This window comes from Camelina sativa, chromosome 14 (assembly GCF_030686135.1).
Source record: "Camelina sativa cultivar CO46 ecotype springtype chromosome 14, ASM3068613v1".
NCBI lineage: Eukaryota > Viridiplantae > Streptophyta > Magnoliopsida > Brassicales > Brassicaceae > Camelina > Camelina sativa.
The window spans coordinates 7,892,468-7,919,445 of NC_141893.1; the positions used below are offsets into that span (position 1 = coordinate 7,892,468).

The 26,978-nt window shown below is 37.9% G+C and overlaps 7 protein-coding genes and 2 pseudogenes across 13 annotated transcripts; 3 read left to right on the forward strand and 6 right to left on the reverse strand.

The window, feature by feature from the left end:
- The first annotated feature begins 744 nt into the window (after positions 1-744).
- LOC104740522 (nudix hydrolase 4) lies at positions 745-2,206 on the forward strand. Its single transcript, XM_010461141.3, has 2 exons — positions 745-1,170; positions 1,518-2,206. The coding sequence occupies exons 1-2, from the start codon at positions 980-982 to the stop codon at positions 1,951-1,953; spliced, it is 627 nt and encodes a 208-aa protein (XP_010459443.1). The 5' UTR covers positions 745-979; the 3' UTR covers positions 1,954-2,206.
- Positions 2,207-2,489: 283 nt separating this feature from the next.
- Positions 2,490-4,801, reverse strand: LOC104743375 (glucan endo-1,3-beta-D-glucosidase-like; annotated as a pseudogene).
- Positions 4,802-5,081: 280 nt separating this feature from the next.
- Positions 5,082-6,844, forward strand: LOC104740523 (mitochondrial import inner membrane translocase subunit TIM22-4). The gene is made up of 4 exons (XM_010461142.2): positions 5,082-5,446; positions 5,909-6,099; positions 6,197-6,269; positions 6,506-6,844. The coding sequence occupies exons 1-4, from the start codon at positions 5,275-5,277 to the stop codon at positions 6,589-6,591; spliced, it is 522 nt and encodes a 173-aa protein (XP_010459444.2). The 5' UTR covers positions 5,082-5,274; the 3' UTR covers positions 6,592-6,844.
- Positions 6,845-6,860: 16 nt separating this feature from the next.
- Positions 6,861-11,689, reverse strand: LOC104740525 (protein REVEILLE 7). Of its 2 annotated transcripts, XM_087483288.1 has the most exons (6): positions 8,603-9,105; positions 8,383-8,481; positions 8,174-8,285; positions 8,005-8,066; positions 7,415-7,911; positions 6,861-7,334 (listed from the first exon to the last, which is right to left on the reverse strand). In XM_087483288.1, exons 1-6 carry the CDS (start codon positions 8,612-8,614, stop codon positions 7,304-7,306), a joined length of 813 nt encoding a protein of 270 aa, XP_087339414.1. In that variant the 5' UTR covers positions 8,615-9,105; the 3' UTR covers positions 6,861-7,303. The 2 variants fall into 2 exon arrangements, with proteins under 2 accessions (XP_087339414.1, XP_010459445.1); XM_010461143.3 differs by having other exon boundaries at positions 6,861-7,911; positions 8,603-11,689.
- Positions 11,690-11,926: 237 nt separating this feature from the next.
- On the reverse strand, positions 11,927-14,386 carry LOC104740526 (uncharacterized). 4 transcript variants are annotated; one of them, XM_087483291.1, is made up of 9 exons: positions 14,191-14,386; positions 14,009-14,111; positions 13,558-13,637; positions 13,148-13,456; positions 12,951-13,027; positions 12,748-12,790; positions 12,598-12,663; positions 12,408-12,468; positions 11,927-12,302 (listed from the first exon to the last, which is right to left on the reverse strand). In XM_087483291.1, the coding sequence occupies exons 1-8, from the start codon at positions 14,212-14,214 to the stop codon at positions 12,442-12,444; spliced, it is 729 nt and encodes a 242-aa protein (XP_087339417.1). In that variant the 5' UTR covers positions 14,215-14,386; the 3' UTR covers positions 11,927-12,302; positions 12,408-12,441. The 4 variants fall into 4 exon arrangements, with proteins under 4 accessions (XP_087339417.1, XP_087339418.1, XP_087339415.1 ...); XM_087483292.1 differs by having other exon boundaries at positions 11,927-12,322; XM_087483289.1 differs by having other exon boundaries at positions 12,408-12,471.
- A 123-nt stretch (positions 14,387-14,509) lies between these two features.
- LOC104740527 (general transcription and DNA repair factor IIH subunit TFB4) lies at positions 14,510-16,824 on the reverse strand. The gene is made up of 11 exons (XM_010461144.2): positions 16,582-16,824; positions 16,400-16,488; positions 16,027-16,309; positions 15,814-15,860; positions 15,576-15,613; positions 15,442-15,487; positions 15,307-15,360; positions 15,158-15,226; positions 14,987-15,063; positions 14,800-14,895; positions 14,510-14,703 (listed from the first exon to the last, which is right to left on the reverse strand). The coding sequence occupies exons 1-11, from the start codon at positions 16,610-16,612 to the stop codon at positions 14,628-14,630; spliced, it is 906 nt and encodes a 301-aa protein (XP_010459446.2). The 5' UTR covers positions 16,613-16,824; the 3' UTR covers positions 14,510-14,627.
- Positions 16,825-17,531: 707 nt separating this feature from the next.
- LOC104740530 (mitogen-activated protein kinase kinase 7 pseudogene) lies at positions 17,532-18,551 on the forward strand (annotated as a pseudogene). The gene has a single exon (XR_015579462.1). The product of XR_015579462.1 is annotated as a mitogen-activated protein kinase kinase 7 pseudogene (transcript).
- Positions 18,498-21,177, reverse strand: LOC104740529 (uncharacterized). The gene is made up of 7 exons (XM_087483295.1): positions 20,496-21,177; positions 19,835-19,873; positions 19,678-19,748; positions 19,512-19,576; positions 19,320-19,409; positions 19,153-19,245; positions 18,498-19,067 (listed from the first exon to the last, which is right to left on the reverse strand). Exons 1-7 carry the CDS (start codon positions 20,930-20,932, stop codon positions 18,666-18,668), a joined length of 1,197 nt encoding a protein of 398 aa, XP_087339421.1. The 5' UTR covers positions 20,933-21,177; the 3' UTR covers positions 18,498-18,665.
- A 25-nt stretch (positions 21,178-21,202) lies between these two features.
- On the reverse strand, positions 21,203-26,169 carry LOC104740528 (kinesin-like protein KIN-7A). Of its 2 annotated transcripts, none has more exons than XM_087483293.1 (15): positions 25,723-26,169; positions 25,216-25,460; positions 25,036-25,125; positions 24,846-24,946; positions 24,649-24,765; positions 24,463-24,544; positions 24,288-24,355; positions 24,143-24,202; positions 23,931-24,055; positions 23,636-23,834; positions 23,433-23,543; positions 23,236-23,337; positions 22,157-23,149; positions 21,744-22,072; positions 21,203-21,653 (listed from the first exon to the last, which is right to left on the reverse strand). In XM_087483293.1, the coding sequence occupies exons 2-15, from the start codon at positions 25,454-25,456 to the stop codon at positions 21,326-21,328; spliced, it is 2,946 nt and encodes a 981-aa protein (XP_087339419.1). In that variant the 5' UTR covers positions 25,457-25,460; positions 25,723-26,169; the 3' UTR covers positions 21,203-21,325. The 2 variants fall into 2 exon arrangements, with proteins under 2 accessions (XP_087339419.1, XP_087339420.1); XM_087483294.1 differs by having other exon boundaries at positions 25,216-25,456; positions 25,723-26,036.
- Between the last annotated feature and the right edge of the window lie 809 nt (positions 26,170-26,978).

Below are 26,978 nucleotides of genomic sequence, written 5' to 3' on the forward strand. Positions count from 1 at the left end.
TCGCGTGTCTCACACACCCTTTCTTCCGTGTCTGTGCCGAGGTTTTTTTTTTGTTTGTTTACGAGTTGACCTTTTTTTTTTTGGTTGAGGATGTTTTTTTTTTTTTTTTTTGTGCAAATTGGTTGAGGATGTTTTTTTTTTTTTTTTCTTTGACGAAAAAAACAATTTCTAGAAAATCAACGAAATACTCGTGTACCAAAAAAAATAAAAAATAACAGTCAAAGGAAACAGTTGTTATGTAAGGGGATTGTACTAGTGGAGATCAGGGGATTGTCTCGTTAATAACAGTCAGATCATACAACAAAAAAAAAACAGAAAAGGAAACAATTGTTATGTCAGATTCAGTTAAACCAAACAAAACCAAGAACATAACTCAAAAAACCGGGAAAATATTGAGTCAATAGCCGGAGAAATATATATAATTTGGAAGAAATGGAGCAATTTGATTGATACTCTTTCTCTCCCATAAAGATTGATGTTTTGAGATATTTTTTGTTCCACAAAAATAGATGTTTTGTAAATTTCAAGAAATAATTACTGAAAATATTTAAAATTTTGAATTGTTATTAGTTTATATTTTCTCTCTTTATCAAAAAGTAATTATAAATTAATTTATAAATAAAAATTAAATTTTTTTTTAATATGTGTGAAAGTGTTAAAAATTAGATGAGATAGAGTAAGTATTTTTTTTTTTTTTTAAAACTAAAAAAAAATATAGTTAAAACGAAAAGGTACCTGAAGCGCGTGGGAAGTTCCATATAAAGAAGGATAGAGATTTGTCCTAAAAACAAATTCGCATCTCTCTCTCTCTCTCCTTTTGTTGCTTATCCGTTTCATCTCTCTCTCTCTCGGACTTCCTTAAATCGATTCCCCCGAATCCGAGAGCAGAGCCTCTTTTGATTCGAAACTCTCTCTCTCTCTCTCTCTTATTCTGAATTCGTCGTGGTTCATCCATCGGTAAATTGGGATTCAAGAAAACATGACAGGCTTCTCTGTGTCTCTTTTCGTCTCAAACTTGTCAAATGTCGCCTCGTATTTATCTCCGATCTTCGAGAGCATCCCTTCCACGAAAGTTGTCCCGGCGCAGATCGAGAAGGTTGTCTCTTTGGTCTCTCGTACCGGTAGAGATTTGCAGCGTTACGATACCTCCGGCTATCGTCAAGTCGTCGGGTTCGTCTCTTCCTAACCCTTAAATTTTACCCCCCAATTCGAAAATTGTCGTAGTCGGTGGTTCGAACTCGTAATTCTTTAGGATGAAAGCTAAATTTGGTATTGTTATGTGGTGAAAAAGTTGCAATTTTTAAAAATTTCAATGTTTCTTTACAAGATCGTTAATTAAACCGTTAATTATTATTACTAATCCCGCGACAATTTGGAATTTTTTTTTTAACCGCGCGCGGTTGTCAAAAACGTGTGACTTTTTTTTCAAAATTGGAGGACGATCTTTGTTTTTTGTTTTTTTTTTTTTTTTTTTTGTGGAATCTTATTGAATATTTGGTCAATTATTTTGTGTGCAGATGTGTACCGTACAGATACAAGAAACAAGAAGTCAATGGGATTGAATCCACAGAAATCGAAGTTCTTCTGATCAGTGCTCAAAAGGGCAAAGGAATGTTGTTCCCAAAAGGTGGTTGGGAGATGGATGAATCAATGGAGGAAGCAGCTTTGAGAGAGACGATCGAAGAAGCGGGTGTTACAGGAGAGCTTCAAGGGAAGATTGGGAAATGGCAATACAAAAGCAAAAGACATAACATCATTCACGACGGATACATGTTTGCTCTCCTTGTTTCTCAAGAGTTTGAGCTTTGGCCCGAGGCCGAGATTAGACAACGCAGATGGGTCAGTTTGGATGAAGCAAGAGAAGTTTGTCACAACTGGTGGATGAGAGAAGCTCTTGAAGCATTCGTTAACCTGAAATGCCTAACCAACGATGAGAGTTGGAACCTGAATTAGTAGTACGATGTTGTTTAGAGTTGGTGGAACAGAGCTTTTGACTTTGAAACCCCTCTACATTGAGCTGAAGCTTCCTGAGGGGATTCATTTGGTCACAGCATCTCTCTCTCTGTCTCTTGAGAGGTGTGGAATAGTTTTGATTGTTAGATGAAAGTCAACTTTTGTCTTCTAATTTTATTCATTCTTTTGTACTATTTGATAATTCATTCATTCTTTCATTGTGAATAAAATAATAGACAGGTTCCTTTTAAAACGTTTTCTAACTCGATCACTTAACTTAATCATTTTTCATTATACCCAATGCTAAAACCATCACACTTGGGAAACATGAATAAAGAAGCAAACATTACTACTAACTCCCTCCTTTCAAAAACATGTAGACAAAGGTTCAAGGGTAAACATTGAAACCGTCTAATATCTCACATTATGTGATGAGATGAACCAAGTTTTGCTTTACAAAGCAACATTAGTTAAACAACCAAAAAAATGAAAATCGAGCAACAATGAACAAACAGCACCCAGACCAGCTACTGATCATCGCCTTGGTAAGCTATTGCCTCACCAATAGCACCCATGAGATCAGTCTCTACTGTGAACCCACCACAATAGATTACTCAAAGAGTTTCCATTATCGAAATTATTTAATCTCTGAATCTTCTTAATAGCGCCTTTTTTGTCGTAAAGACTTTCCAGAGCATATACGAATCCTTTCCAGCCTTCTCCGACGTCGTCTCTTTGCAACGCAGGCAAAGTCCATGTCACAAGCTGTTTCACGAATTGTACATCTGAGAAGAGAATTTCCGACACCGGAAGTATCGGTAATAGCTGTATCCCGAGCCTACACTCTTTCCACTCCTTAGGCCCGAACCATAGGCTACTGTCTCGCTTTGTAGACCACAAAACACCAACCACACGATTCTCAGCCGTGAAATCTTTAGGATACATAGCGTCACCTTCCTTCACCTGCCAACCAAAAAAGAAAACATAGTGATCAAATTGAAACTGTTGTCGTCTGAATCGGTTTCAAGAATACTGTAATCAAAATAAATCCTCATTAGGAAAAGAAAAATTACTAGTATGTTTTGGTTTGGCGTCAAAAATTATGGTTTGGTTTGACAATCCAATAACCGTATCCAAGAAGAGTTAAACCAAGTTTCTTGGGGTTTGGTTCAGTTAAATTGAATGAAAAAATATCGTTACCTGCCACCACATCTTCGCGGCGTGTATCTCAAGCGTCATGATCGTTGAAGCCGTCTCCACCAGATGCGTGTCCCCGTAAGCTAGCCCTAACAAAGCGGCGGAGTAATAAGCGTTTACGGCCTCGCTCGTGCTCTCTTGATTCCTTCCGTCCCAGAACTCCGTTAACCCTCCAGCCCAAGAGTGTAGCTTGAAATGATCAAAATTTCTGAAACGCGGATAACTAGAATTCGAATGACCACCAATTTTTCCAAGTGTCATGACATCCCCCATTAGACTGTACGCTTGAGCTCTGTATCTCTCTCCCCACAAAGGATCTAACTTAGCAAGCACGGCAATAGCGTAGAGAAAATACCCTACATGATAATGATGATCATTATATATTCCGAACCCAAAATCAGCATGTGAATCTTTTGATCCTAGCTTCGTGACCAAACCTCCCCATTTAGGGTCATAGAGAAACCCGTTTGGTTTAAAACTCCCATCTAACCACGGCTGAATCATGTTCTTCAGGTAAGTTGTAATCTTCGGAATCACATCGAGATAGCAAACTTCTTCCGCTATTAAAGCCAATCTCGCTGCTCTGGCGATCAACTTCCCATAGAAATATGACGAACTCGTGACCTCAGCTGAGGAATTCAAACCGTTAACATCTTTGACGAGAGCCGAGATGATCTCTTTGTGTGAATCTTCTTTTACTCCCTTGATTGAGTGCCACGTCACTGAAACAGGGTCTGGTTTAAGAACCCATGAATCTCCGACAACACCTACCAAATCTCCGTCGATGCTTTTGTACCGTATTTTGTCTAAAACGGTAAATGAACGATCGTCTCTTGCTAAAAGTTTGAGATGGAGAGGATGAGCAAGCATCAGCAGATCTCCAGAGTCTCTCTTCTCCCACTTATACTCCAAAGCAAAAGGCGTTTTGAAATCAGCTTCACCGGAGACAGGGTAACAGCAACTGAACCTGTCGAGAGTCGTTTCGAAATCTTGATTCGAACCGGGTAACACGGCGATTCGGATTACACCCGTAAACACACCACGGCATTTAATGAAAGAGTCGCCGTGTTTGAACAGATTAATCGGCGAAGAGGCGTAGATGAGCCATTTCTGATTGTTGGTGAGATTCGCTGAAAACTTCGTAGATGAGTTTCGAGAAAATGACCTGACCCCATGGCTAGTTGAGATAGTGATCGAGGTTCCTGAGACAGAGCAAGTTACAAATGGGCTTCCTCTGACGAGGAAGAAGCTGAGGTTAGAGGAAGGGAAATCAAGAGTCACGCCGAGGTCGCTGAATGAAGAGATCAGATGAGACTTTCGAGGATTCGGATTGGGTCTGTTTGAACCGGAGATGATGATATCGGCTTTGAATACCTCGTAGATGTAATCGGAGTTAAGAAACAGAGATGGGTATGAGATGGATAGAGGAATCCACGGATTTTATGAGGTAAGGGTGGATATACTCAGCCTGGTCACCTTTTTTGAGTGTGAAGTTTTGAAAGAAGGAGTTCGTGGGAAGAGGGTTTGTGAGGAGATCTTTACTAAAGAAAAGAGAAGGATCCGGTAAAACAGAGGATTTTGTTTCCGGGAAGAGAAACGGAACGTTCTCAGGTCTTGAACTTGAAGAAGCCATTTCTTGAGATAGCTCTGATTTCGCACTCTTTGTTGAATATTGTGTTTTTAGGTCTATTGCTTTCTTGTTTTATAACAGAGAATTAGGATGTATCGTGCCAGTGGGGAAACTGAAACGACATCGGGTTAGAAAAAGAAAGCGCAAAGGTTTTTTTTTTCGATACACGCACCACTTTCACATGCAGTATACCACGTGGAAAATCTAGATCTCCTCAAAAGTCAAAACCTAAAATAGCATCTACGCCGTTAACCGACAAGGCTAAAAATTAGTTTAAATAAAGGCCAAACATGTAAACTAATGGGCCTGGAAAGTATTAGTTTTGTGGCTTAAACCCTAGGACATCGGGAGGGGGATAAACCCTGATTTGTTTTATCTCTCTCTCCAAGGCGCGCGAACGCACGCACGCTTGATCTGATTCTTACAATCCCTACTTTTAAGCGTTTGATGACATATCCCCTTGTCGGATTTTAACTCTCTATATACCTTTGAAAATGGCGGATTCGAGTCCTGAACCAACCGGTGCTACTCCGGCCCCCGTGGGCGCGGGCTCTGATGAGAACGTTACCCAGATTCAGCCGATCCGGATGCCAACCATCGAGGAGATCCGAGCTCAAGAGGTTTGGAACAACTGCGCCGTTCGTGCTGTTACTAGTGGAGTCATGGGTCAGTTTAAATCTCATCTCTTTCTCGAATCTTTATTGATCCATTGCTTCTTTTTTTTCTTCGATTTCATAGGTCAGTGAAAATCACTAAAAACTCTAGTTGAGGATAGTAAAATTGGTTGTACTAAAAACTCTAGTTGAGGATAGTGAAATTGGTTGTACATTCTTTAAATTCGGAGAAAGTGTTTACCTTTTTGAATAGTTGATATGATTCTGAGCTGGTTAATGACTCACTTTAACATTGCACTTATTGTCAGATTTAGTTAGTTGACTTGAGAATGTGAAATCTCGAATCGAATCTGTTGTATACTCTATAAATGCTCTAAATGAAACTATCCTGATATAAAGCTACTCACATAAATGCTCCAATAGCAGAATTTATTCTTAAGTTGATAATGACAATTAGGCAGGCATGTGAAGATATTAAGTTGACTTTTACATTCTCTGTGAATTGGTGGTGTAGGTGGAGGTCTTGGGTTGATGATGGGTCTGTTCTTGGGGGCATTAGATAACCCTATAACAAATGATACGATGACGGCTAGGCAGCAGTTTGTGTTTACAGCAAAACAAATGGGGCAAAGGAGTTGGAATTCCTGTAAGACATTTGCGGTTATGGGTTTGGTTTTCTCAGCAGCGGAATGCATTGTCGAGAAGGTACTTTACTATTGACCTACTCAAATCAAACAAGGAAGCTCCCCTACTGACTCCTAAATTCAAAACCTTGATTGTTCCTTTTACCTCTTTGAAAAAGGCAAGGGCGAAGCATGACACGTCAAACACCGCTATAGCTGGATGTGTGACCGGTGGTTCAATGTCCGCTAGAGGTACATCTCTTCCTATCTTTGTATGGACTTTGGATGTTGGATGTTATCTTCATCTATATGCAATGGCATGATTCCCAAACTCAACTCTCCTAGATATAGTTGTTTCTTCAATAATGAGTTCTTCATTTGATCTTTCTTATGTGTTCTTCTCGGTTGAAGTAATTTAAACCACTTTGAAATGTGCTTACGTGGAACATTGTTTCTGAGGAAGTATTAATTGATTGATTTTGTTTCAGGTGGGCCAAAAGCTGCGTGTATAGGTTGCGCTGGCTTTGCAACCTTCTCTGTACTCATAGAGAAGTTCTTTGATAGGCATACATAAGTTAATGAGATATCTAACATACGCCATTGCTGAGATTTTTTTTGCTGCTTAGTGCTTAGTGATATAGTTCATCACTTGAGCACTGGGGGAGAGAAACTAGACTTACAACTTTGAAACATAGAATAAGCAACGCTTGTGTTGATTGAATATTCTTCAATTATTGTTGTTTATTTATTATAGATTTCATTAGACTTGAGGGCTCCGATATTTAAGTAAGTGTTCACAGAAATTAAAGGGCTTGTATTTGCACAAAGTTTTGATTCTCAGAGTTTGGAGTTACCAATGACATTCATTAGATAGGTGGCCAAACAAGTACACTGTAAATTGAGTTTGTATATGAAGAAAAAAGGAACTATCTTCTTGATGTGAAACAACAGAAGAAACTTCATTACAAGAATTACATGTGGTAGACAAGTAAATCACTTACAAATTCGAAATTAGATTTGGTTCGTGGAATGTTATGATCCAAGTCACCCACCAATGGTGAAACAATATGCTCTCGGACCATCATAAATAGATGCTAAACTGTACAAGAAGGTCGCACTTGCGCTAGGAGCATACGCGTGCCCTTCTTCGGCTTTTCTGTTCTTCTGAAGTTACCAGTGACAACGATGATGTAACTTCTCTTTCTGATAGGCATCTCTTGTATGGCCTGAACCCGCTTGCAGGGGGATCACAGGATCCTTGTTTTTCTAAGAAGCTTAACCGTTTCTCAGGATTCTTCTCCAAGTTCTCTGACATTTCTGTAACCGAGCCAGAGCCATTATTAGAACCAGTACAAGACGTTTCCCAAATTCCAAGAGATAGATCAGTGTCAACGTGCCTCGAATCAATGTGCAATGTCAAACCCTTAATCCCAGAGCAGTGATTCTGTTTCGCAGTCATTGATTTACGATCATCAACATCTGTGTTAGAGGATGGTTTGTGAGATTCTTCCGTGACAAGAACAATCTTGCCGAAAAGCACAATGCTTGACATGGGTGTAGAACCATTGACAGCAACCTCTTTGAGGGACTGCTTGGATGTTGCATGGTCATTTGTTTTATTAATAGAAGTTCCACCAATGGATTGGATGTCACTGGTGGACGAGTTAGGAGAAGAGCATCTGTTGTTTTGATCCTCTGAAGCAAACGATGATAGCACTGAGGTTGGAGACTTAGTTCCTTTCTCCATAGCTGACAAATTAGATGGAGGAGACTGAGAATATGGAACAGGGGATTTGCGAGGATAAGGATGTGCCGGTTTCCTCTTTGGACGAGGAGGCGGGATCACAACGGCCTTATTCGATCTTTCACTTATAGTATCAGCTTCCTGAGTCATCTGCGACGAATCAGACAAAATAACAGTCAGATTTCTACAAACTAACTTCATCAGGACTACTGCTGTTTTAGAACATGTAAATATACACAAGACCTTGGAGAAAAACTTTTGAGCATGGCTTCGTATCTGTACAGCGGTTTTCGTACCTATGTGTTCTGCAACAAAAACCAAGACTTAGGTCCTACGGAACTACATGTACAAGCAATAATCTTAGCTCATAATTAAAAGCAAAATGAAGCTTTCAATTCATGAATTAAGTAACCTTGGATTTGACGCCAACCACGACCATAAAGCTTAATAGCTTCAAGAAACCTGTCATGCTCTTCCTCACTCCACTTCTCTCTCTGCTTAGTTACTGTGTACGGTTTCCTAACCTTGAAGAAACAACAATAAACAGAGAGGTTAGACCACATGCAAAGAAAAAACCAGAAACCTGTCGATCTCAATTCTTTTAACAAAACATAGACATACCTTGACAATGTTTTCAGTCCAACAATGACTGGTGGTTCCTTCATTGGAATTGCAACTTCCATTTTCAACATTGCTGCTTAGCTCCTCCTCACTTCGATCCTAAAGTGCAAAATAAAAAAAACCAATGAACATCATCAAATCAAAAGCTTTCTCTCTTCGTATAAATTCGTTAAGCTTTCAGTAATTGCGTCTTAAATTCATCAATCTGTAGTTAAATTACCTCAGCGGCCATTTGGAAATATATTCTGACAAGCCGCTAATTAGATTCACCGGTCTGGTCAGATCGAAGAGACGACAATAAGGAAAAGAGAATAAACTCTCCGCCCGCCCAGGAGATAAAGAAGAGAGAGAACCTACTGTTTTTTTTCAAAAAATTTCTCGAGAAATCAATCAAATTCCCGGAAACAGGAAGATTTTTTTCCCGAGAAAATTACAAAAGTTGAGAAGAGGAGACAGTGAAGAGAGAAGAGAAGGTACCAGAAGCAGAAGGAGCAAGTGACCAATATTTTAAATAGCTGATATGTGCCACGTCACACATCTTTTTTTTTTTTTTTAATGTCAAATGGAAATTTCGAGAAGGTACAGAGTCCAGACATGTTGTGGCTCAGAACAAACCTAACCTATATCACTCACTCTCGCTCCCTTGGCCGTCAGAACCACGCGTGTCTCCCACAAGAATCTCATCTGTTGTTTCTCTTTCTCTAATCCGGGAAAATAATAATGGATAGAAAAGTGTGGTGGTGGTGGAGAGTCGTAGAGAGATTACGGATATTGAGTTTTTGTAATTATTGTGAAGATATTTTTTTTTGTTTGCTTTCTTATCCGTCTCTTGACTTCTTCTTACCCCACTTGCTTTCTTGATATTTTACAATTTTTCCTCAAAAACTTGTCTGGTTGTTCCTTTTATAACCTTGATTTTTTTTTGTTAAAGGCGAAAAATATATTTTTAGATTAAGATTGATCCTAATTTATTATATACAGTAGGTTTCTTTTCAACTATCAATTAAACCAAGCTAGAGTTAGACTACATCAGTTAAATAAAATAACCAATAAAATTAAAACATTAATACAAATCAGTTCTAATTTTGCTTATCTATCATCATTCCAATTATTTTAAAAATCTAAAGAATAAAATCAAAAAAAGAACTATAATCAAATTTCTCCATTCTCATTTCCAAATCTGACACCACGAAGTCCCGATTGGCGCTCTTGCCAGATTGTGAGGTTTGTTGGATTGTTGTTCACAAAGTTCTGATTTCTCTCCCAAGTCTAACTCGGCTAATGAAACAAGAGATCCTCGCCTCTCTCTCTGTGAAACCCAAATCGCTAAACATGTAGACAATTTGTTTTGATTACTCACAAGTACGATATTTTATCTTTCATATGAATGACCAATGTGTATAAATACCGGTATGTATGTTTTTGTTTCCTTAAATTGGTGGTATAAGTAGAAAGGACTTAGGGGTTTGGTATATAACTTGAATGACTAATTTTGTTTCGATTGTACTTTTATTTCATGACCTTGCTTCATCATGGTAGTGCTCATATTGTTACAAGTAGTACTAATTCTTCCACAACATTGTTAAACTGTTCTCCTATCATCTTCTTTGCAGTTTAGAAGCAGTGGATGGTCACAAGATAAGTGTACGACTTCCTCTTTGTGTAAGTTTCTTTTAACATTGTCTTTTCTACATGTCTTTCTCTTTTGGTAAATTCAGTTTTTTCTATCTTTCTTTCAATTTTTCGTGTTTGGTATTTGCTTTAGAAAACCAAAGATTTTCATGCGTTGATCTAAGTGTGTGTATAAATAGTAGAAGTCATTGTTGGTACAATAAATTTACCGCAACTTTGAATCATTAACTTAGTATATAGATATAAGTCAATTTGTAGTTTGCTTAGAAGAAAGTGACCAAAAACTGAATATTAATATATCTATATAACAAGGTGAATTGTTGGATTATTATTCTTTTCAAAAAAACCAAAAGATGGATTGTTGGACATGCTTCTATTACAAAACTTACAGCGGTTAAGACATCTCATGGTGGTATCTCTAGGAATTGTGGTCTCCTTAAGCTCACATAATAGGGTTGAGTCAAAATGCTAGAAACTCATGTAGTATGTATGTTTGTATTCTTCATAGCAACTTCACACTGGTTGGAGTTTGTTTTTTTTTTTCTGATTATAATTGTGCATTGTTTTCTGTTAGGACAATGTCGTTAAGATTATTCTCAAACCCACAACAACAACAGCAAACACCTCAGCTGTTGTTTCAAACTTAGCAATAGATGTTTCAGCAGCAGCAGACCAATTCTTTCTTCTCGCAATCGCTACCGCAACAACAACAACAACAAACAGAAAATACAACAGCTGTATTTGTTCACCAACGTTAAGCTTAAGCCAATTACAGTACCAAGTGGACCTATCTTCATCCCGATTCTCAGAAACTCCTACTTTTTTTTTTCTTTTCTTATTAGAGTTTGCTTTAGAGATTACGGTTATTGGATAAATTGTTACAATTTTTGTTCAAATTGTGAAATCTTGAAAAACATGAACTTGTTGCTCCCCTAAATTTGATATTTTAGAGTCTTTGATGCAACGACTATTGATCTTTTATTCTTTATATTTAGAGAGAAGATATTGGATTATAGAAATATCACAAAACATGCAAATACTAATGCATCAAAGTTGCTATTATTTCCCATTACTCGCCTCAGACTAAATAAGTTTTTAGAAAAACACAAAACTAACAAGGATTCATTGATTCAATAAAAGTACCAAACAAACTCAATACTAAAATAACTTGCAAGTTAATAATTCACTTGACAAATTGATCAACAAATAAAATTTAAAACAATCCCGCAGCGTAGCACGAATATTAACCTAATATTATTAAAAACTAACGATAAATAAAGGAAATAGTGTCTGTATTTCTGTAAGTGCAACATGTCAGCATTTTAGATAAGAATGTTTATCTTTTAATATATAAGGGATAATTGGTAAATTAGCTCTAATTCTTATATATTACTTAAATTAAATCCTATCACATTTTCTAACGTGAGATTTTTCCTCGCAATGAAGACTTTAGTAAACAAAAAACAGTATTTTCAGGTAACTAAGTTTTCTTACGGTCAGTTTACACTTCCTAATTTCGAGCAAAAGGAAGTAAACAAAATAATATCCCGAGACATCGATTGATTTAATACATTATCTCTTTAGTCTCTTTAATCAAAAGTTCAAAACCCAAATAAGAATTAAACAAAAAAGATTATTAATGGTTGGGATAATGGGCAAATCAGTCACATCACATGGTGTCGGATGTGACAACCGTATTACTTACTTAATCACTCGCACTATATGAGCCACAATTTTGATATGGCCAGATCACCCCCATTCCTCCTCTCTTTAATTTTTTTTTGTTTCATTCTTTTAATACTTTTGAAAATAAAATTGAAATCATCCCTCTCTGAATTTCTCCCCAATTATATTTTTAAAAACAAAAAAAAAGAAGAGATTTTTCCCTCTATTTATTTACATGAAAGATATATGGAGGTCCTTAAAGTTCCTTCTCTATTACGCAACTTCATATTTTTTTTGTCGCATTTGTCTACAAGAAATTAAGGTTCAAGCACTTATGGCAATTTTACCAGGAAACGATATCAAAGTGATCTCTCTGATTCATAAATAACTTCGTAACCCAGTTCAAGAATTGTTCTCACTCTACTAAGTCCAATTCCTCCTAATCTCTAAAACTCTGTACAATCTCTCCTAAAAGGTTTAAGTACTCACAGCTTACCAAATATAATTTTAGCTGGTGGCAAACGACTGATTTGTTGTGAGAAGTTCCGTATCTCTATTTTCTGGTGTGAACTGCAATTGGAGAACCAAGTCTTCATCGGATCTGTCTATTTTATAACTGCATCCTGTCACAACCCCATGTTGTCTGTCAGATTCAAGCAAAAAAAAATTCAGAAAACTAAACGATGAACAATTGTTGATATCTCCAGTAGACCAAAGTGGAAACTTACAGTGAATCTATGTACTATATACCATGATTGATACTCAATCTTTGGTAGGTTCATCGTCGTTCTTCTTGGAAAATATGCAAACATGGAAGTTTCAATACAAGACCAAGATAAAAAGCAAAAGAAGCACTAAAATATTATATTCGATCAGCAGTTTTGTCATATATGCGAGTGATGCAGGGAAAGGACCAACCTCCAATACAGATTTAGCTTCAGAATCAAATGTTCTGCAAAGTATCTCATACTTCGCCGAGAAAGTCTGCAATAACAAAAAAATGTACAAGTTCTTTTCATGAATGCCTTATTCAAAGATAATGAAAAAATAAGACTACTGATATTGTACCGGAAGATTAGCTTTCGATGGCGAAATGCTTGATATTCTGTATCTGCATCAAAAACAAATGAGATTTCAGATGTTTGGAAGAGATAAGTAAAGACTCAAAGGAAACAAATTACTGACTATAGCAAGAAATTGAAATATTAGGAACCCATCAACACTTCCACAAAATCTCATTTGAGTTGTTACATGCAATAAGATCATCTTACCCTAGCTTGCTCATGTAGAAACTCATTGCCAATGCATTGGATGTTAGAACAGTTAGCACAATAGCACTCATCCGATTCTGAGAAGAACAAGAAAAAACACAATCTACCATCAGCAAGCTCTATGAATCTGAAAACAGAAGCTAGTGCCATCAATACTGAAAAAGAGGGGAATATGAGAGGCCAATTTTGGAATCAACCTTAGAAGCAATGCGCTCAATCAACTGCATTAAAAAATCTCCTAGTCCTTTTCCTTGAACCCGGGATTCAAGCTGTATTTCATACACATAAAGGACAGGTATCTCTTCCTCTAAAGTAAACCGGTAATGCACAAATCCAGCTATCTCATTACACCCTTCCATGCAAGTTCTCCGAGTAGATGTCTCATAGTCTTTACCATAACGCATCTCAAGCACAAATATATAATGTGCGTCTGCAGAAGACATCTCCTTACGCTTCACCTTTGCTTGAATTGGCCAATCAGACCCATAAAACCCTTCCATGTTCGTCTGTGAAATTACAAACATCATGCACAAACAATAAATTATCACGAAACTCCTAAAGAGTATATGTTCAGAACATTTTAATCCTGCTTCATTCTCCTTTTTACCTCCAAGAGATTTCGAATGTACTGCTTCACAGATGAGGGAAGTCTATCTCCACGGCCAGATTCCAGGTACACAGATAAATCTACAAGATGTAAAAACCACACAAACACAGAGTTATCTCAATGTCAAGAGACTCTTTCTGTGAATTTAAACCAAACCAAGTACAATCCCTGAAAACAACTTATAAGCAAACATTAATCATAACTAAGTAATTAGAGCACACTTGATCATAAATAACCAAAGTCTGCATGAGAAAGGATTCATAACTTAATCTAAAACCATGTTATCTATGTTAAACAGAACGAATTCAAACTTACACTGTATCTACTTCATATTTATGTTTTATCATCATCAACAATTGTAATACCTTAAAAGAGTCTATGCATCAAATCAAACCCAAATTCTGAGAAACTGGCGGAAATCAAATAGAGCAGAAGCAAAAAAAAAAATTACCATTGTTTTGGTAACGGCGGAAAGAATCAAACGGAGAAAGAGGATCGGCAATTGAAGAAGCTTTTTTGATAAGGTCATGAATCGTTTTCTTCTTCTCCAAAATCTGCACCAACAACTCTCGAAACATGTAAAATTTCGAATGCTACGAAACCATAAACTTTAATTCCGAGATTTCCTTTTACCTTTCGCCGTTTCTTCAAATCCATTGCTCGCCTTCTCCTCACCGATGATCTCTCCTCTGTCTCTCTCTCTCGTTCCTTCTCCCCGTCTGAAATGATTCGGTACGAGCCGGATCCATCAAACGGGTTTCGACCCGAAACATATCCGACAATAATTTATATATGATGTCAGCTAGCCCAAAGGTTTTGTTTGTTCATCAAGTTTAAATTGAGAAGCCCAACTTCTTTTTATAAGCTCTTGTTCGGTTTATTTTAATTAAGAAAATCAATTTGTTCAAGTTTGATTAACACGAGACCAAGTTGGTGAAAGAACTATGTTGGATAATCAAAATTGAATTTTAATTGATTTTCAATTTGATATTTGTACACATAGATTCTAAACGCAACGACAAGTATTGAACAAAACGTTTGAAGTTCTCTCTCTGGCACAAAAGGTGAATTTAGGTGTGAGGAGCTTTTCTCTTCTTATCAGAGACAGATGAAGCTTCATCAAGTTTTGACTGACCAAAAACTGACCTGCAAAATTCCAATAAGTTGATGGATTTCAGAAACAAAAACAGCTTGATAGAATTGTTATATTGAAGAAAGAACAAGATGGGTCAAATCTCTTACCCGCACGTTGAGCATTTCTTGTGATGCTCACAGAAAATGGACAGACACACTGAACATATGTAGCCCATATCGATTGTCTTCTTGTGGCAGAAACACCTGCAAGTTTTGTACTTAGAACCATCAGTTCAGTTATACATATGCAGCGGAGACCCGATTACATTGAAGAGACAGTGATTTGATCACTTACGATGCTCGAAAATCAACACCTATGGGTTTAGGAAGCTGTACAAAACCGCGGGAGTGCAAATCAGTTGCAAAGATTGTCTTTTTGAGCATAACAAAACAAACAAAAGTCAGTTAGCACACCATTAAGTTCGCTAAATGAAACGAGTCATTAGAACTTGAGTTGAAAGCATACCGTTAGATACTGAAACAGCCCATCCAACTGTTTAGGTGTGTGATGTACACCACCGGTTATATAAGATGCCTACAGATACGCCAGGTAGTAAAAAAAACTGACGCATATGTTGAGCTTGAGAAGTTGAAGATAGGGTTAAATGAAATTACCTGCTGCAAAAACGCTGAGTTTTGTACACCTATGTAACATGAATCTATGGGAACCTAAAGAACCAATGATAAAGCAACTTGAGTTTGGAATATTGAGAAAGACAATCCCACAGAAACAATCAAAAAGAAGATTACCATTAAGCGCTGGGCAGAGAAGATAGAGTTCATAACAGCTACATATCTGAAACAGAACAAAGCCCTTCATGAGTCCAGACATAGAGGAGAACATATTGCATATGGAAAAAGAAAAAGGTTACAGAAGACCATACTGTTCCGGGCCATCTGGAGAACCTTGCAAGCATAAAATCTGTATTTCATATATATGCCAATAGCACAATCAGTTCTATATAATGAGCCTATGCAATGAACAGACAAAAATCATAATAGAGAGGAGTCTATGTCTATATGCAGGAAACAAGACTTTAAGATGAAAATCCCAACAGATGAATCAAGAATGAACTATATATATGACAATTGATTGACACATATATCATACTGAAAACGCACCCGAGGCTGGGGATGAAGATGTCCAGAACGAAAAACCCTCTGTATATCTAGCCAGAAAGTTCAGAGAAAACAATAAAAACGAAGACTGATAAACCAAATATAAAACCAGATGGCCTGAGAAGAGTGGAAGCTAAGGTTTTAAGATTACTAGCAGATGTTATGCAAGCAAAACCTATCAATTTATAAATGCTAAATGATTAGTCTAGAGGATACAGCAAAGAGCCATGGAGAGTGATCCTGATAAGAGACAAGAAGGAGTTCTATCCTCATGCCCTTCCTCCCTGCTGAGCTCCTCATCTTTAGTAACAAAATCTTCCAGTTTCTTCAGCAAAGAAGCAAAGAGAGGAGGCATCCCAGTTCCACTCCTCTCGAAGTTCCCATGATTAGATGTCAAAGACGAATCATAAATGTAATCACAGGAACTGTATCCAGTAGCTATCACTATAACTTGGTTCAATTGATTCAACCCCAAAACCGCATTCAGAAACGCAAGCACCTAGCAATCACCAGATATCTGAATTAACAAACTAAACGAAGCATTGAAACAAAACAAACAAATAATAAATCGTTAGAAACAAAAACTTACATGAGAAAGGAATTGAGAGAATGTAATCGAAGTATTGCTCCAGAAAAGGGGATTCGTATCAAGCAACAAGACTAGAAGACTAACATCGTCTGCAACCAAACAAAACAAATCACGATCAATCAGACTTTTATACGAATGCAGCATCAATGCTTGACGTAAGTTAGGGTCTCGAAAATAAGGACCTGAATACTGCTTAGAAGCAACGGAAGGCATAGTTTACACAAAATCCAAGTCAGAACTATAACAACAGTGTACCGGGAAAATTTCCCGGGGGGAAACGAGATTCAATTATGCTAACACTCAGTTCCGAGAAATCGTCTTTCTCTTCTCCAGCTAGTTCTAAATCGAAGTTTCGGATGCTATGTGAGAGAACTGAGAACTTCCAAAGGGGTGGAATCTGAATTGATTCGGTAGGAGCCGGGTCCGTCAAACGGGTTATGATCTGACAATTATATACGACGAATAAAGCCCAAATACGGCGTTTGTTCAATTTTTAAGCCCAATGGGCATGTGCGTGTCCAATTTATTTAATAATATAATACTCCATTGGAGTATAATTTTTTTGGCGCCATTGGAGAGCATTTGCACGATGGAGCCTAAAAGTAAATTATTGGTTGGTCATTTTCATTAGACGCCCTTCAGCCTCCATGGTACATTGAACCTCACAAAATTCACGTTACACTTTTAAACTCTCCAACACAGATTATAAAATTATAATCCATTCCACTTGCTAGTAATCTTATTATTCTTTTACCACTATGCATAATGTGAGTTTGAGTGATAGCACATCCACATCACTTTTTTTTTGAATAAATTGATCTAAATGACTAAATCTAATCGTCATCTCTTTCCATACTAGCCAGTTTCGGGGTAAGTAGGACAGATTACAGTCCCATGCATTTAACCTCGTGCAAGATTCAACATAATCACTAGTTGCCATATTTAGATAAAACATAAAACTAAATTAAAAAAAGATTAATATTAGTGTCAGTGATTGATTTACTATTTTAAAGCAACCTTCGCAGGCTCCTCACATAAATCCCACTCAAGCTCTAAATAAAAGCTGCAGTTTCCATCACTCTTCTTCTTCAAAAGTTCTCAAAAATCATCATTATCACTTTTAATTACTTCAATGGCTCTTGTTCGTGAACGCCGTCAGATCAACCTACGTCTACCTCTTCCACCTCTCTCCGATCGCCTCCCCTGTTTCTCCTTTCCCTGCACCACGGCCGCCGCTGTCACATCCACCGCTAACACCAACGGAATCGTCGCTTCGGATATCGAGAAACTCCACGTCCTCGGAAGCGGAAACGGCGGGATCGTATACAAAGTCCGACACAAAACCACAGCGGAGCTTTACGCTCTGAAAACAGTCAACGGCGACATGAGTCCGAGTTTCACGAGACAGCTAACGCGCGAGATGGAGATCCTCCGCCGCACTGATTCTCCTTACATCGTACGGTGTCACGGGATCTTCGAGAAACCAATCGCGGGCGAGGTTTCAATCCTCATGGAGTACATGGACGGCGGAAACCTAGAATCTCTCCGCGGCGCCGTGACCGAGGAACAACTCGCGGGGTTTTCCCGCCAGATTTTGAAAGGACTGAGCTATCTCCACTCGCTCAAGATCGTTCATAGAGACATTAAACCTGCGAACCTCCTCTTGAATTCGAGAGACCAAGTTAAAATCGCCGATTTCGGGGTTAGCAAAATCATGATCCGATCCTTGGATTACTGCGATTCGTTTGTCGGCACGTGCGCTTACATGAGCCCGGAGAGATTCGACTCCGTTGCCGGAGAGAACTCCGATGTATACTCAGGCGATATCTGGAGTTTTGGATTGATGATGCTCGAGCTATTCGTCGGACATTTCCCGTTGCTTCCTCAGGGACAAAGACCTGATTGGGCGACGCTGATGTGCGCCGTGTGCTTCGGAGAACCGCCGCGCGCGCCGGAAGGATGTTCCGACGATTTTAGGAGTTTTGTTGATTGTTGTCTACGTAAAGAACCGAGTGAGAGGTGGACGGCGTCGCAGCTTCTCGACCACTCTTTTCTCCGTGTAACTGTTTAGATCCGATTGCTACGATAAGCACTTGCATTGTTACAAAATCGTATGTATATTCATTACAATTAAAATGTGCGTGATACAAAATGGTGTCGAGATCATTATTCCTACGAAACAGGGCAACTCTTACTAGGTCTTTCTTCCTCGCATTTCCCTCTTTACTAGAAGGAGTAAGGAACTGCTACATTTGGTTTGAGCAATTTAAACCCGCCTGTGTAGCCAATCCAATATGACTCCAGCGATAGTTTCCCGTTCTGGTTCAAAGAGCAGATCATGTAGCAACCCGTCGAACAGCTTGATCGACTTATCCGACGAGGAAGCCTCCTCGTATAGCTTCTGAGTACCTTTGGGATCAGTAACTGTATCAGCTGTGCCGTGTAGCACAAGAAAGGGGACCTTGATTCTGTTCAGATTCCGCAGCAAATGGGCAGCAATTCTAAGGATCTCGTTACCGGTTCTTGCTCGGATAAACCCAGTGTAGACTAACGGGTCAGAGTATTTGGCCATAACAGCTTCCGGGTCACGAGATACCGGCATTATTTTCTTTTTTGCAGCACTTAATTGACGTCTCGGAATGAGGAGCGCGAGGACCGGTGCAATTACCTGTTGAAAAAGCTCCATTTTTCAATACAAAAGCCAAAAAAAGTTTGACAAATTGTTCAGACTCTTGAGATTTGGCTAAGCTTACGCCGAAGATAGGATGAGATGGTTGGACACCAACAGCGGGTGAAGTTAGCACAATCCCTGAAACTCTAGCTTCGATCTTTGCATCTAGCATAGCCTGCAATAATAAGTTATATAGTTAACTTATGGTTTAAAGAGCAATGATATCAACGTGTTTGAAGATCTTTTAACCTTTAAAATAATGGCTCCTCCTGTTGAATGGCCAACACAGAAACAGGACAATCCCGGGTTTTCTGCAATTACCTTCTCAAGAAACGATTTCTGCAAACATTTTTTTTATTTATTTCAGAGGCAGTTTAGTGTTTAAGCACTGGTATGAATTAAGCGAATGGCATGTCTTTGAAACTGAAAAGGAGATCATACCAAATCAGCGACAGCAAAATCAAGAGAAGGAACGTAAGCATGAAGTCCATCGCTTCCACCATGACCTATTTGAGCAAGATAAAACTTAATTCAGTATCGCAATAAAGAAATTATACACTGACAAATGCTTAACACAAGCACTTTGAAATTGGTAAAGTGGTTTTACCGATCCAATCTATCCCATAGACCTTGAATCCTATAGCATTTAGCTGCTTTGCGAAATTACTATACCTGCCACTGTTGAGCATTTGAATAAAGTTCACCGTTAATTTTCTTATATGGAAGTAGAGTTCATGATCAAACTTAAAAGCTACACAACAAACCTGTGTTCGTTCAGACCATGTAGCAGAACAACAAGTCCCCTACAAGCAAGCTCACAAAAAGATATCAGGTATAGGACCTAGGTAACCAAACAAGATATAATAGAAGAAGACTATAAACAAGAGACTAAATATACAACACTGGAAAAATATAGGTGACGCAAAGTTATATTTAGTCAGAAATCTTGAAGATCATTGTACACCAACACTCAAGACTTGGTCATGACTCATGAGAAAAATTTCTAATGTATAATGTATGATACATAGATCTTCAAGATATGTTGACTAGTAAGCAGAATCACCTCCTAAAGATTATATTTTTTCTCAGCTGGTCCTAACTATTAAAACAAATGCAGGTAATGACATATATTTTTATCGTGTTAGTCTAAATAGCTCTTATCTAATAAAAAATCTAAGTAAGACACGACTGAATGCAAGGTAATAGTTAGGACCAGCTGAGAAAACGACATAGGAATCCAAGAAAAACCCCTAGAAAACGACATAATTATCATTAATTAAGCTCAAAATCTCGTGAACCACAGGTCTCAAGACAGAGGGGGACCTCGTTCTTATTGCTTTTAGGTACTCAACATAGCAAAAAAGAAAAGCCTAATAGAATCAATCATCGATAAGAGACAAAACAAGTAAGAAAACGAGAAATGACCTGATCTTAGAAGAGTCAACAGGTGTCCATGACTGAGTGAACAACGTGTCACCTCTCTTGGACGTGAATAGCGAGAAATCTCTGACGGAGCTTCCATCGCCACCGTTATCCTCCAAAACCCGCCTCATAGCCAAATCCCGTCTCACAGCCACTTCTTCATCAACCACCGTCTTCGTCGTCGTCGTCGAAGAAGAAGGGGAAACACCGCAACCGATGTTCCTCTTGCTCTTCTTCTGTGATGATCTTCTTAATCTCATCATTGGCATCATCGTGTCCACCGACACTGATGATGATGGTGGAATAGCTACGACACTGATGGAGAGATCATTTCGAATTCGAGTCCGGTTTACATGAAATCCGGAAGATTGTTTGATGGGTAACCTTAGAAATGGGTTTAGAGTAGCAATTACGATCGTTCCTCTACTTGAACAGGTCATAAACGAAGCAAATTCAAAAGACGATTTTGTATCGCCTTTACCAAAAAAAAAAAAAAGGAAATCAAAATTTGGGGTTTTTCAGAACGGGAAAATAAAATAAAAAACAGAGCTTCGAGTAAAAGAGAGAAGCAGGATCGACAAGACAGTGATGAAGCAATTAAGGAATAATTCCAGAGAACAATATATATAAAAAATGTTGTTTTGGTTATAGTAGCTGAGATATGTTTATGAGACGGTTGTCCAGCGAAAAGAACGAGGAGAGAGAGAGTCTTCTAAAATATCTCACGTGGCGCATAACTTGTTTTCAACTCAAAAACGCAGCGTTTTGTTTTTTTTGGTTCAATGGTTTACAAATTAATAAGAACACACTAAAGAAAAAGAAAAAATGTTTCTTCACAGATGAAGAAGATTAGAGATGTTGTCCCAACCAATGTTCCACTGTCTTTTATCAGAAGGCACGGCGAAATTGAGCTCAAACATCTCTTTTGATATGTTACCACTTTCACAGAATCCAACTAGCTTCGCAACTATCTCTGCACTCTCTTGCACGTGCCTTGAGTCGTAAGGATCTGTCCATAGCTTGTTCACGAACTGAAGTTTCCTCTGTTTCCCTTCCAATGGCACATCCCATTTCGTATACAACTCCTCTCTCTCCTCAGGCGTCAGTCTCGAATTCACCCTTTTCGCCAAAAACTCTCTCTCTCTTCTCAATGCTTTTATACTGAAAACGAAACAAAATACCTGTTAATTAAAGAAACGTAGTAACGCTTTGTGACAACTGTGAGATAAATATTCATTCCTCATTCATTACCTTGAAGATAGAGAAACTATGGATTCGTCGCAGTTTCGAGCTGGAGTTGCGTTACCTACTTCTGCTAGATGCTGTTCTAACCAAGTTAACCGTCTTAGCTCGACTTCCATGTAGATTTGATCGGCTTGATCACCTTTGAACAGTAGATAGAATTGTGTCCTGTGGATTATCGAGACGTGGCAGACATGCCACAGCTCTATGATCTGTTGTCTTTCCTCTATGAAAGTTATATGCCACGCTACTTGATTCTGCTCTTCATCTTCCATCATCGTGTTCTCCTCGTTCTCTACACTATATCCTGCTCCATCATTTGCTTCCAACTCAAGCACCTGAACAAGTTAAAACTGATGAGAAGATAGATATAAAAGGAGAATAAGAGGATTTAATTTTAGGGTGTGTTATCTTTGTCTAACCTGACAAACGAGAAGTTGTTTCTGGTACTGTAGTTTAGCTACACGTTCTTTGAGTTCAGTTACGTATGCTCTTATGCTTCTCACGTTCTCCTCTGCTGCGTTTTGGAACATTTGCTGCATTTTCTTCATGTTCACAGAGCTTGATCTCCTGTAGCCTGGAGTGCTTTCTCTTGACGACACATCTCTTGACGACACATCTCCGCTTTCTTCTCCTTTCTGAGGAGTCTCTTTCTCAGACCCTTGTGGTGTCGTTGCCCCTCTAGTTCCAGAATTGTTGTTCTCTTGAGGAGCTTTGTTCTCAGCATCACAATCCAAGACTTGCCTAGAAGCGGAAAGAGGAGAGCATGGAGATTTCAAGAAGTTCTGGCGGTTGGATACACTGCTTGGTGTCAAAGGAAGAAGCTTCTTCTTCTTTGATTGATGATGATTCTTTGACTTTGGGGTTTCATCTCCAGCATTGATATTGCTCGGAAGAGACATCACCAACTTATCTATTGACTTCTGAACACTCTCAAGTTGCTCCTCTAGATTTGCAATGGTGCTTCCTTGTGAATGGAGCCTTGTTATCTCTTCCTTGAGATTGGCACTTACGCTCTTGTTAGTAGCTATGCCATCTCCAACACCCGCAACATCTTTAAGCATTGCGGATGGTTTAACAGTACGCATCTCCCTTATCTCTGCTTGAAGCTTAGCTATCGTCTGAGCTGCATCTTGATTCCCTAGTCTATGGCAAGCTACTTCCTTCTGCAACACTTCAAGAGCTTTTGTTGCTTCCTCCCCTAGCTGTTCTTGAAGGTGTTCAAGTTTGCGGATTTCATGCATCAATGTAAAAGGAGCAGTTGATGATTGCCGTATCATAGATTGGCGTATCGTAGTCTTTCTTGCTCTCTCATTCCGGTTTATGGTTTTGTTCTCTGCGCTAGGCGTCACGGCAACAGAATAGGAAAGACATTTTCTAGCCGGTGGGTCTGGAGATTCAAAAGGATTTAAGCCCTGAGATACAACAAAAGGTTTAGTGTAAGCTTCAGCTAATGCGTGTGAATATAATAAGCACAGTATAGAGACAGAAAGAGGTAGACCTTATTTTGTTGCTGATCCCCTTGAAGCTTTTGGCGCAACTCCTCAAGTTGAATTTGTGCATCATCTCTTTGTCTCCTAAGCTCTTCGATTTCCATTTCCATCTACAAAATGTCACAAAACATCCATTAACTAAGTACCAAAGCTTTGGTTCAATTGTATATTTTGGTGTATGGAAAAATCTGAAGTGGACAGAAACCTGCTGGATCTTAAAATCCTTTTCTCTTGATGGATCAGGGGTTCTACGCTCGGCCTCCAATCTGGCCACTTCTTTCTGAAGATGTTTCACTAGTTGCTTATCAGAGACAACCTGTAGATGTTTAGACAGCAAGTAAAATTTTAGTTTGTTTTCATCCCAAAGGGCACTAAGAAGAACCAAAAGGATGGAACAAAGATCATTACCATGTTCACGTGGGCATTGTTTGTAACTTCTTTGGCTCGGTTAGCGAAAGATAGAGTATTTCTTGATTGTTCAGTATGAGCCGAAGCTGGACTCAGTGTACATATAATGGCTGTTCGGGCATTCCCACCTAGTGAATGCTGTAAAATCCTAGTAAGTTTGGAGTCTCTGTAAGGTATATGTCCGCTCCTTTTCCCCACACTATGAAGAGTTCACAGATTAAGATAAAATAAGTTTATTATTAAAAAGTGTTTGTGATTTTAATGTCACTATAAAAAAAATATGCAAGTATATTACCTTAATTTCCTTATGACTGTTGTAAGTGTCATTAGACTAAGATTGATATGGCAACCTTCCCTGAGTCTCGCTCCATCTGCCTGCGATTGTGATGCTCTTTCGCTTCCTGCTAAGTCCACAAAGTTCTGCAATGCATTCACACAAACACGCACACTAAGTCCACAAATTTCTAGTTAAACATTATGCAAAAACAGAGAGGGATCAATTTATACCAGACTAGCCATGTATGACCTCACACAATCTGAATTTTCACGGTGAGTACTTTGTATCGTCTGTTTTGTCATCAAAAACATGTTATTAGCATTTGCAGGGTATCTGTATTTGTGTTTTAGTGAATCAAAGAATTGAGATCATTACCAGTCTGATTATCTGGTGTGACCGCGAGCTGGTATCATTCAAAGCAGTTTCCCCAACTTGTCTTTGAGCTAAAACAAAGAAAATAAACACAATCAGTCAGTTTTATTGAACAGGAATGAACCAAGAGAATATAATTACAAAAAAAGCCAAAGAGGATCCAACTTATTAAAGTTACCTTCACAAATACTAATCAAATGCCGCAAATGTTGATCATTATTAGCTGTTTCTTCTACCAGTTTTTCAACCACAGTACCTTTCTGCAATTGTGGGATATTTAGGTGATTAGATAAATGAAAAGTCTACATTTCAATCAAGGCCATAACATCAGCGAGGAAATTATTAGTGTAAACTAGTGTGATACCTCAGGGTCATCAAGGAGTTTAAGGGCACGGCCGGAATCTGAATTCAGGAGATCTCTAACATTTTCATTATATATTTCCAGTCCAGAAATCTTGATAGTAAAATCTCTTTCAGGGGTCTGAAAACAAATAAAGGTATTGGTCAGAAGAAGACATCTAAAGACATTGATTTAGCAACTATGATCATAGCAATGCTTACCTTAATTATGTGATTGTAAATATCATTGACAGCTTTCTCAGTTACTCCTCTCATGGTGTATGTCTTTCCACTGCTCGTTTGTCCATAGGCAAATATTGTTGCTGAAACAATAAAAAAAAAAAAAAAAAAGATTAGTCAATAGATATGATCAAATCCAAGTAAATGCCAAGAAAACAGACAAGACAAGTACCATTTATGCCCATCAAAGCAGACAATGCAACATTCTTAACACCATCTTCATACACGTTTTCTGTTAAACTCTCTGGTCCAAAAACTTTATCTGAAGCCAAAAAGGATGCATTAAAATCATCAGAAATCAATTTTTAAGAGTTGGAAAACATAACATAAAGGCAAATTATACTTCAATTACCGAATGTAAATGAGGACTGGTGATGCAGACGTTCTTGAAATTGTGGTTTAGACACAATGGTGTGGTCATCCACACATTCCCAAGCAACTTGGTCTCTAGCTAACAGTTCTTTCTTGTTCAGTGGCCTTAACCTTACAGTAACAACAATCTTCTCCTCTCTGGATCTTGAGCTTCCACCTGGTGTTACAGCTTGTGTTCTGTCTATCTTCGAAACAGGTGTCCCAGGAGTTCTCATTGTCATCTATCTACCAAATGTTTCCAATTTTGTTCACATCAGATCTTAATAATACAGCTCCACATTAAAAAAAAAAATTCCACAAATCTAGGGATAGTTTTTATAAATTACTCAGATCTATATAAGGAAAAAAAAACTCATATAAGGCAATATTGCTAAGAAAATCCAAACTTAATCCATTGAGATCGAGAAGTGTTAATAAACTCAAAAAATACCCAAAAGCTTCATTTCACTAAACAATTCTAATAATTAGGAGATCAAAAAACACTTACAGATAAAAAAAAATTGAAGCAAGGAATCGGAGATTTTACTCTCAGATCTCGGGCAGCGAGGGTTACGGACAGAATTCGTCTCAGATCGACGATAGAGACAACGAATAAAATATGAAAAAATAAAAGAATATGAGAGAAGAAGAAGAAGACAGTGAGAGAGGTGTCTGAGTATCGTGTAGCTTTTGTGGTTGTAGAATTGATGATGGTGAAGAAGAACGGACTTTGGGGGGGGGGTTCTTTTTGTCTTTACGGAAGTGCGTGCAGAGAGAGATTTTGAATCTGACGAGCCTCTTCTAACGGCTAGTTCTTTCCACGTTTCTCTTGAGGGGCTTTTAATTTTTATCTTATTTCAAAATCTACCCTTCACATTTCTAATTTCTTCTACAAATCACCTTTAATTACTCATTTTATTTTCTTCTGGATAATTACTCATTTTCTATTTCTGTCAAATTTTTATATTTCTATCAACGTTTAGATTATTATTATTTACTTCGGAATTTTATTTACTTGCTTTTACTGAATATGAATTGATTTTATTCCTGAGCTTCCGTTTCCACCTTTTCCTTTTACTACGATGAGATTTTGTCATCTTGTGAATTATTGGCTTACTTATGCAGAACGGTCACTTATTGTTTTTTTTTCCTTTTCTTTTGTGCTGTAAAATTATTTTAATTTATTTGCAACTCAAGCGGGAAATAGGCTAATACTATCCAATTTAGCGTATAAAAATACTAGGCGCAGAATCTTCCCCTATTGCAAGTGGGATTGGGAATACTTATATGATGAGTCTTTGAGGTGGTGTTAAGTCAAGGTCTTTGCCTGTGATTTTGAGATATCTGCAACTGCAAGCCTGGATCTTTATTTTTATTTTCTTTATAGCAACTTTGGTTGAAAATTGAATTATCATCAATTCAAAACAAAGTAAATAGATTTAAATAGAGACACGACTCATAACATGAAACATGTACACTATTTTATCTTGGTCAAAATTCAAACTTAAACAATCAATTCTCCCATCTCTCTCTGTTATTTAATTCATTGATGTATTTTGTCTATTGGATCACAACTAGTCTATATCATTCAGTTGACATTTTCAAGAAGAAGGTATATCAAAAACCATCTTCACTCAGATTTTGATGCAATTATATATATATATATATATATATATATATATATAATTGGACAATTTCCACCAGTCCGCATCTGTTTTACAATATTATGGTTGAAGTCAGTTAGTGAGGTTTTACTGAAAAAAA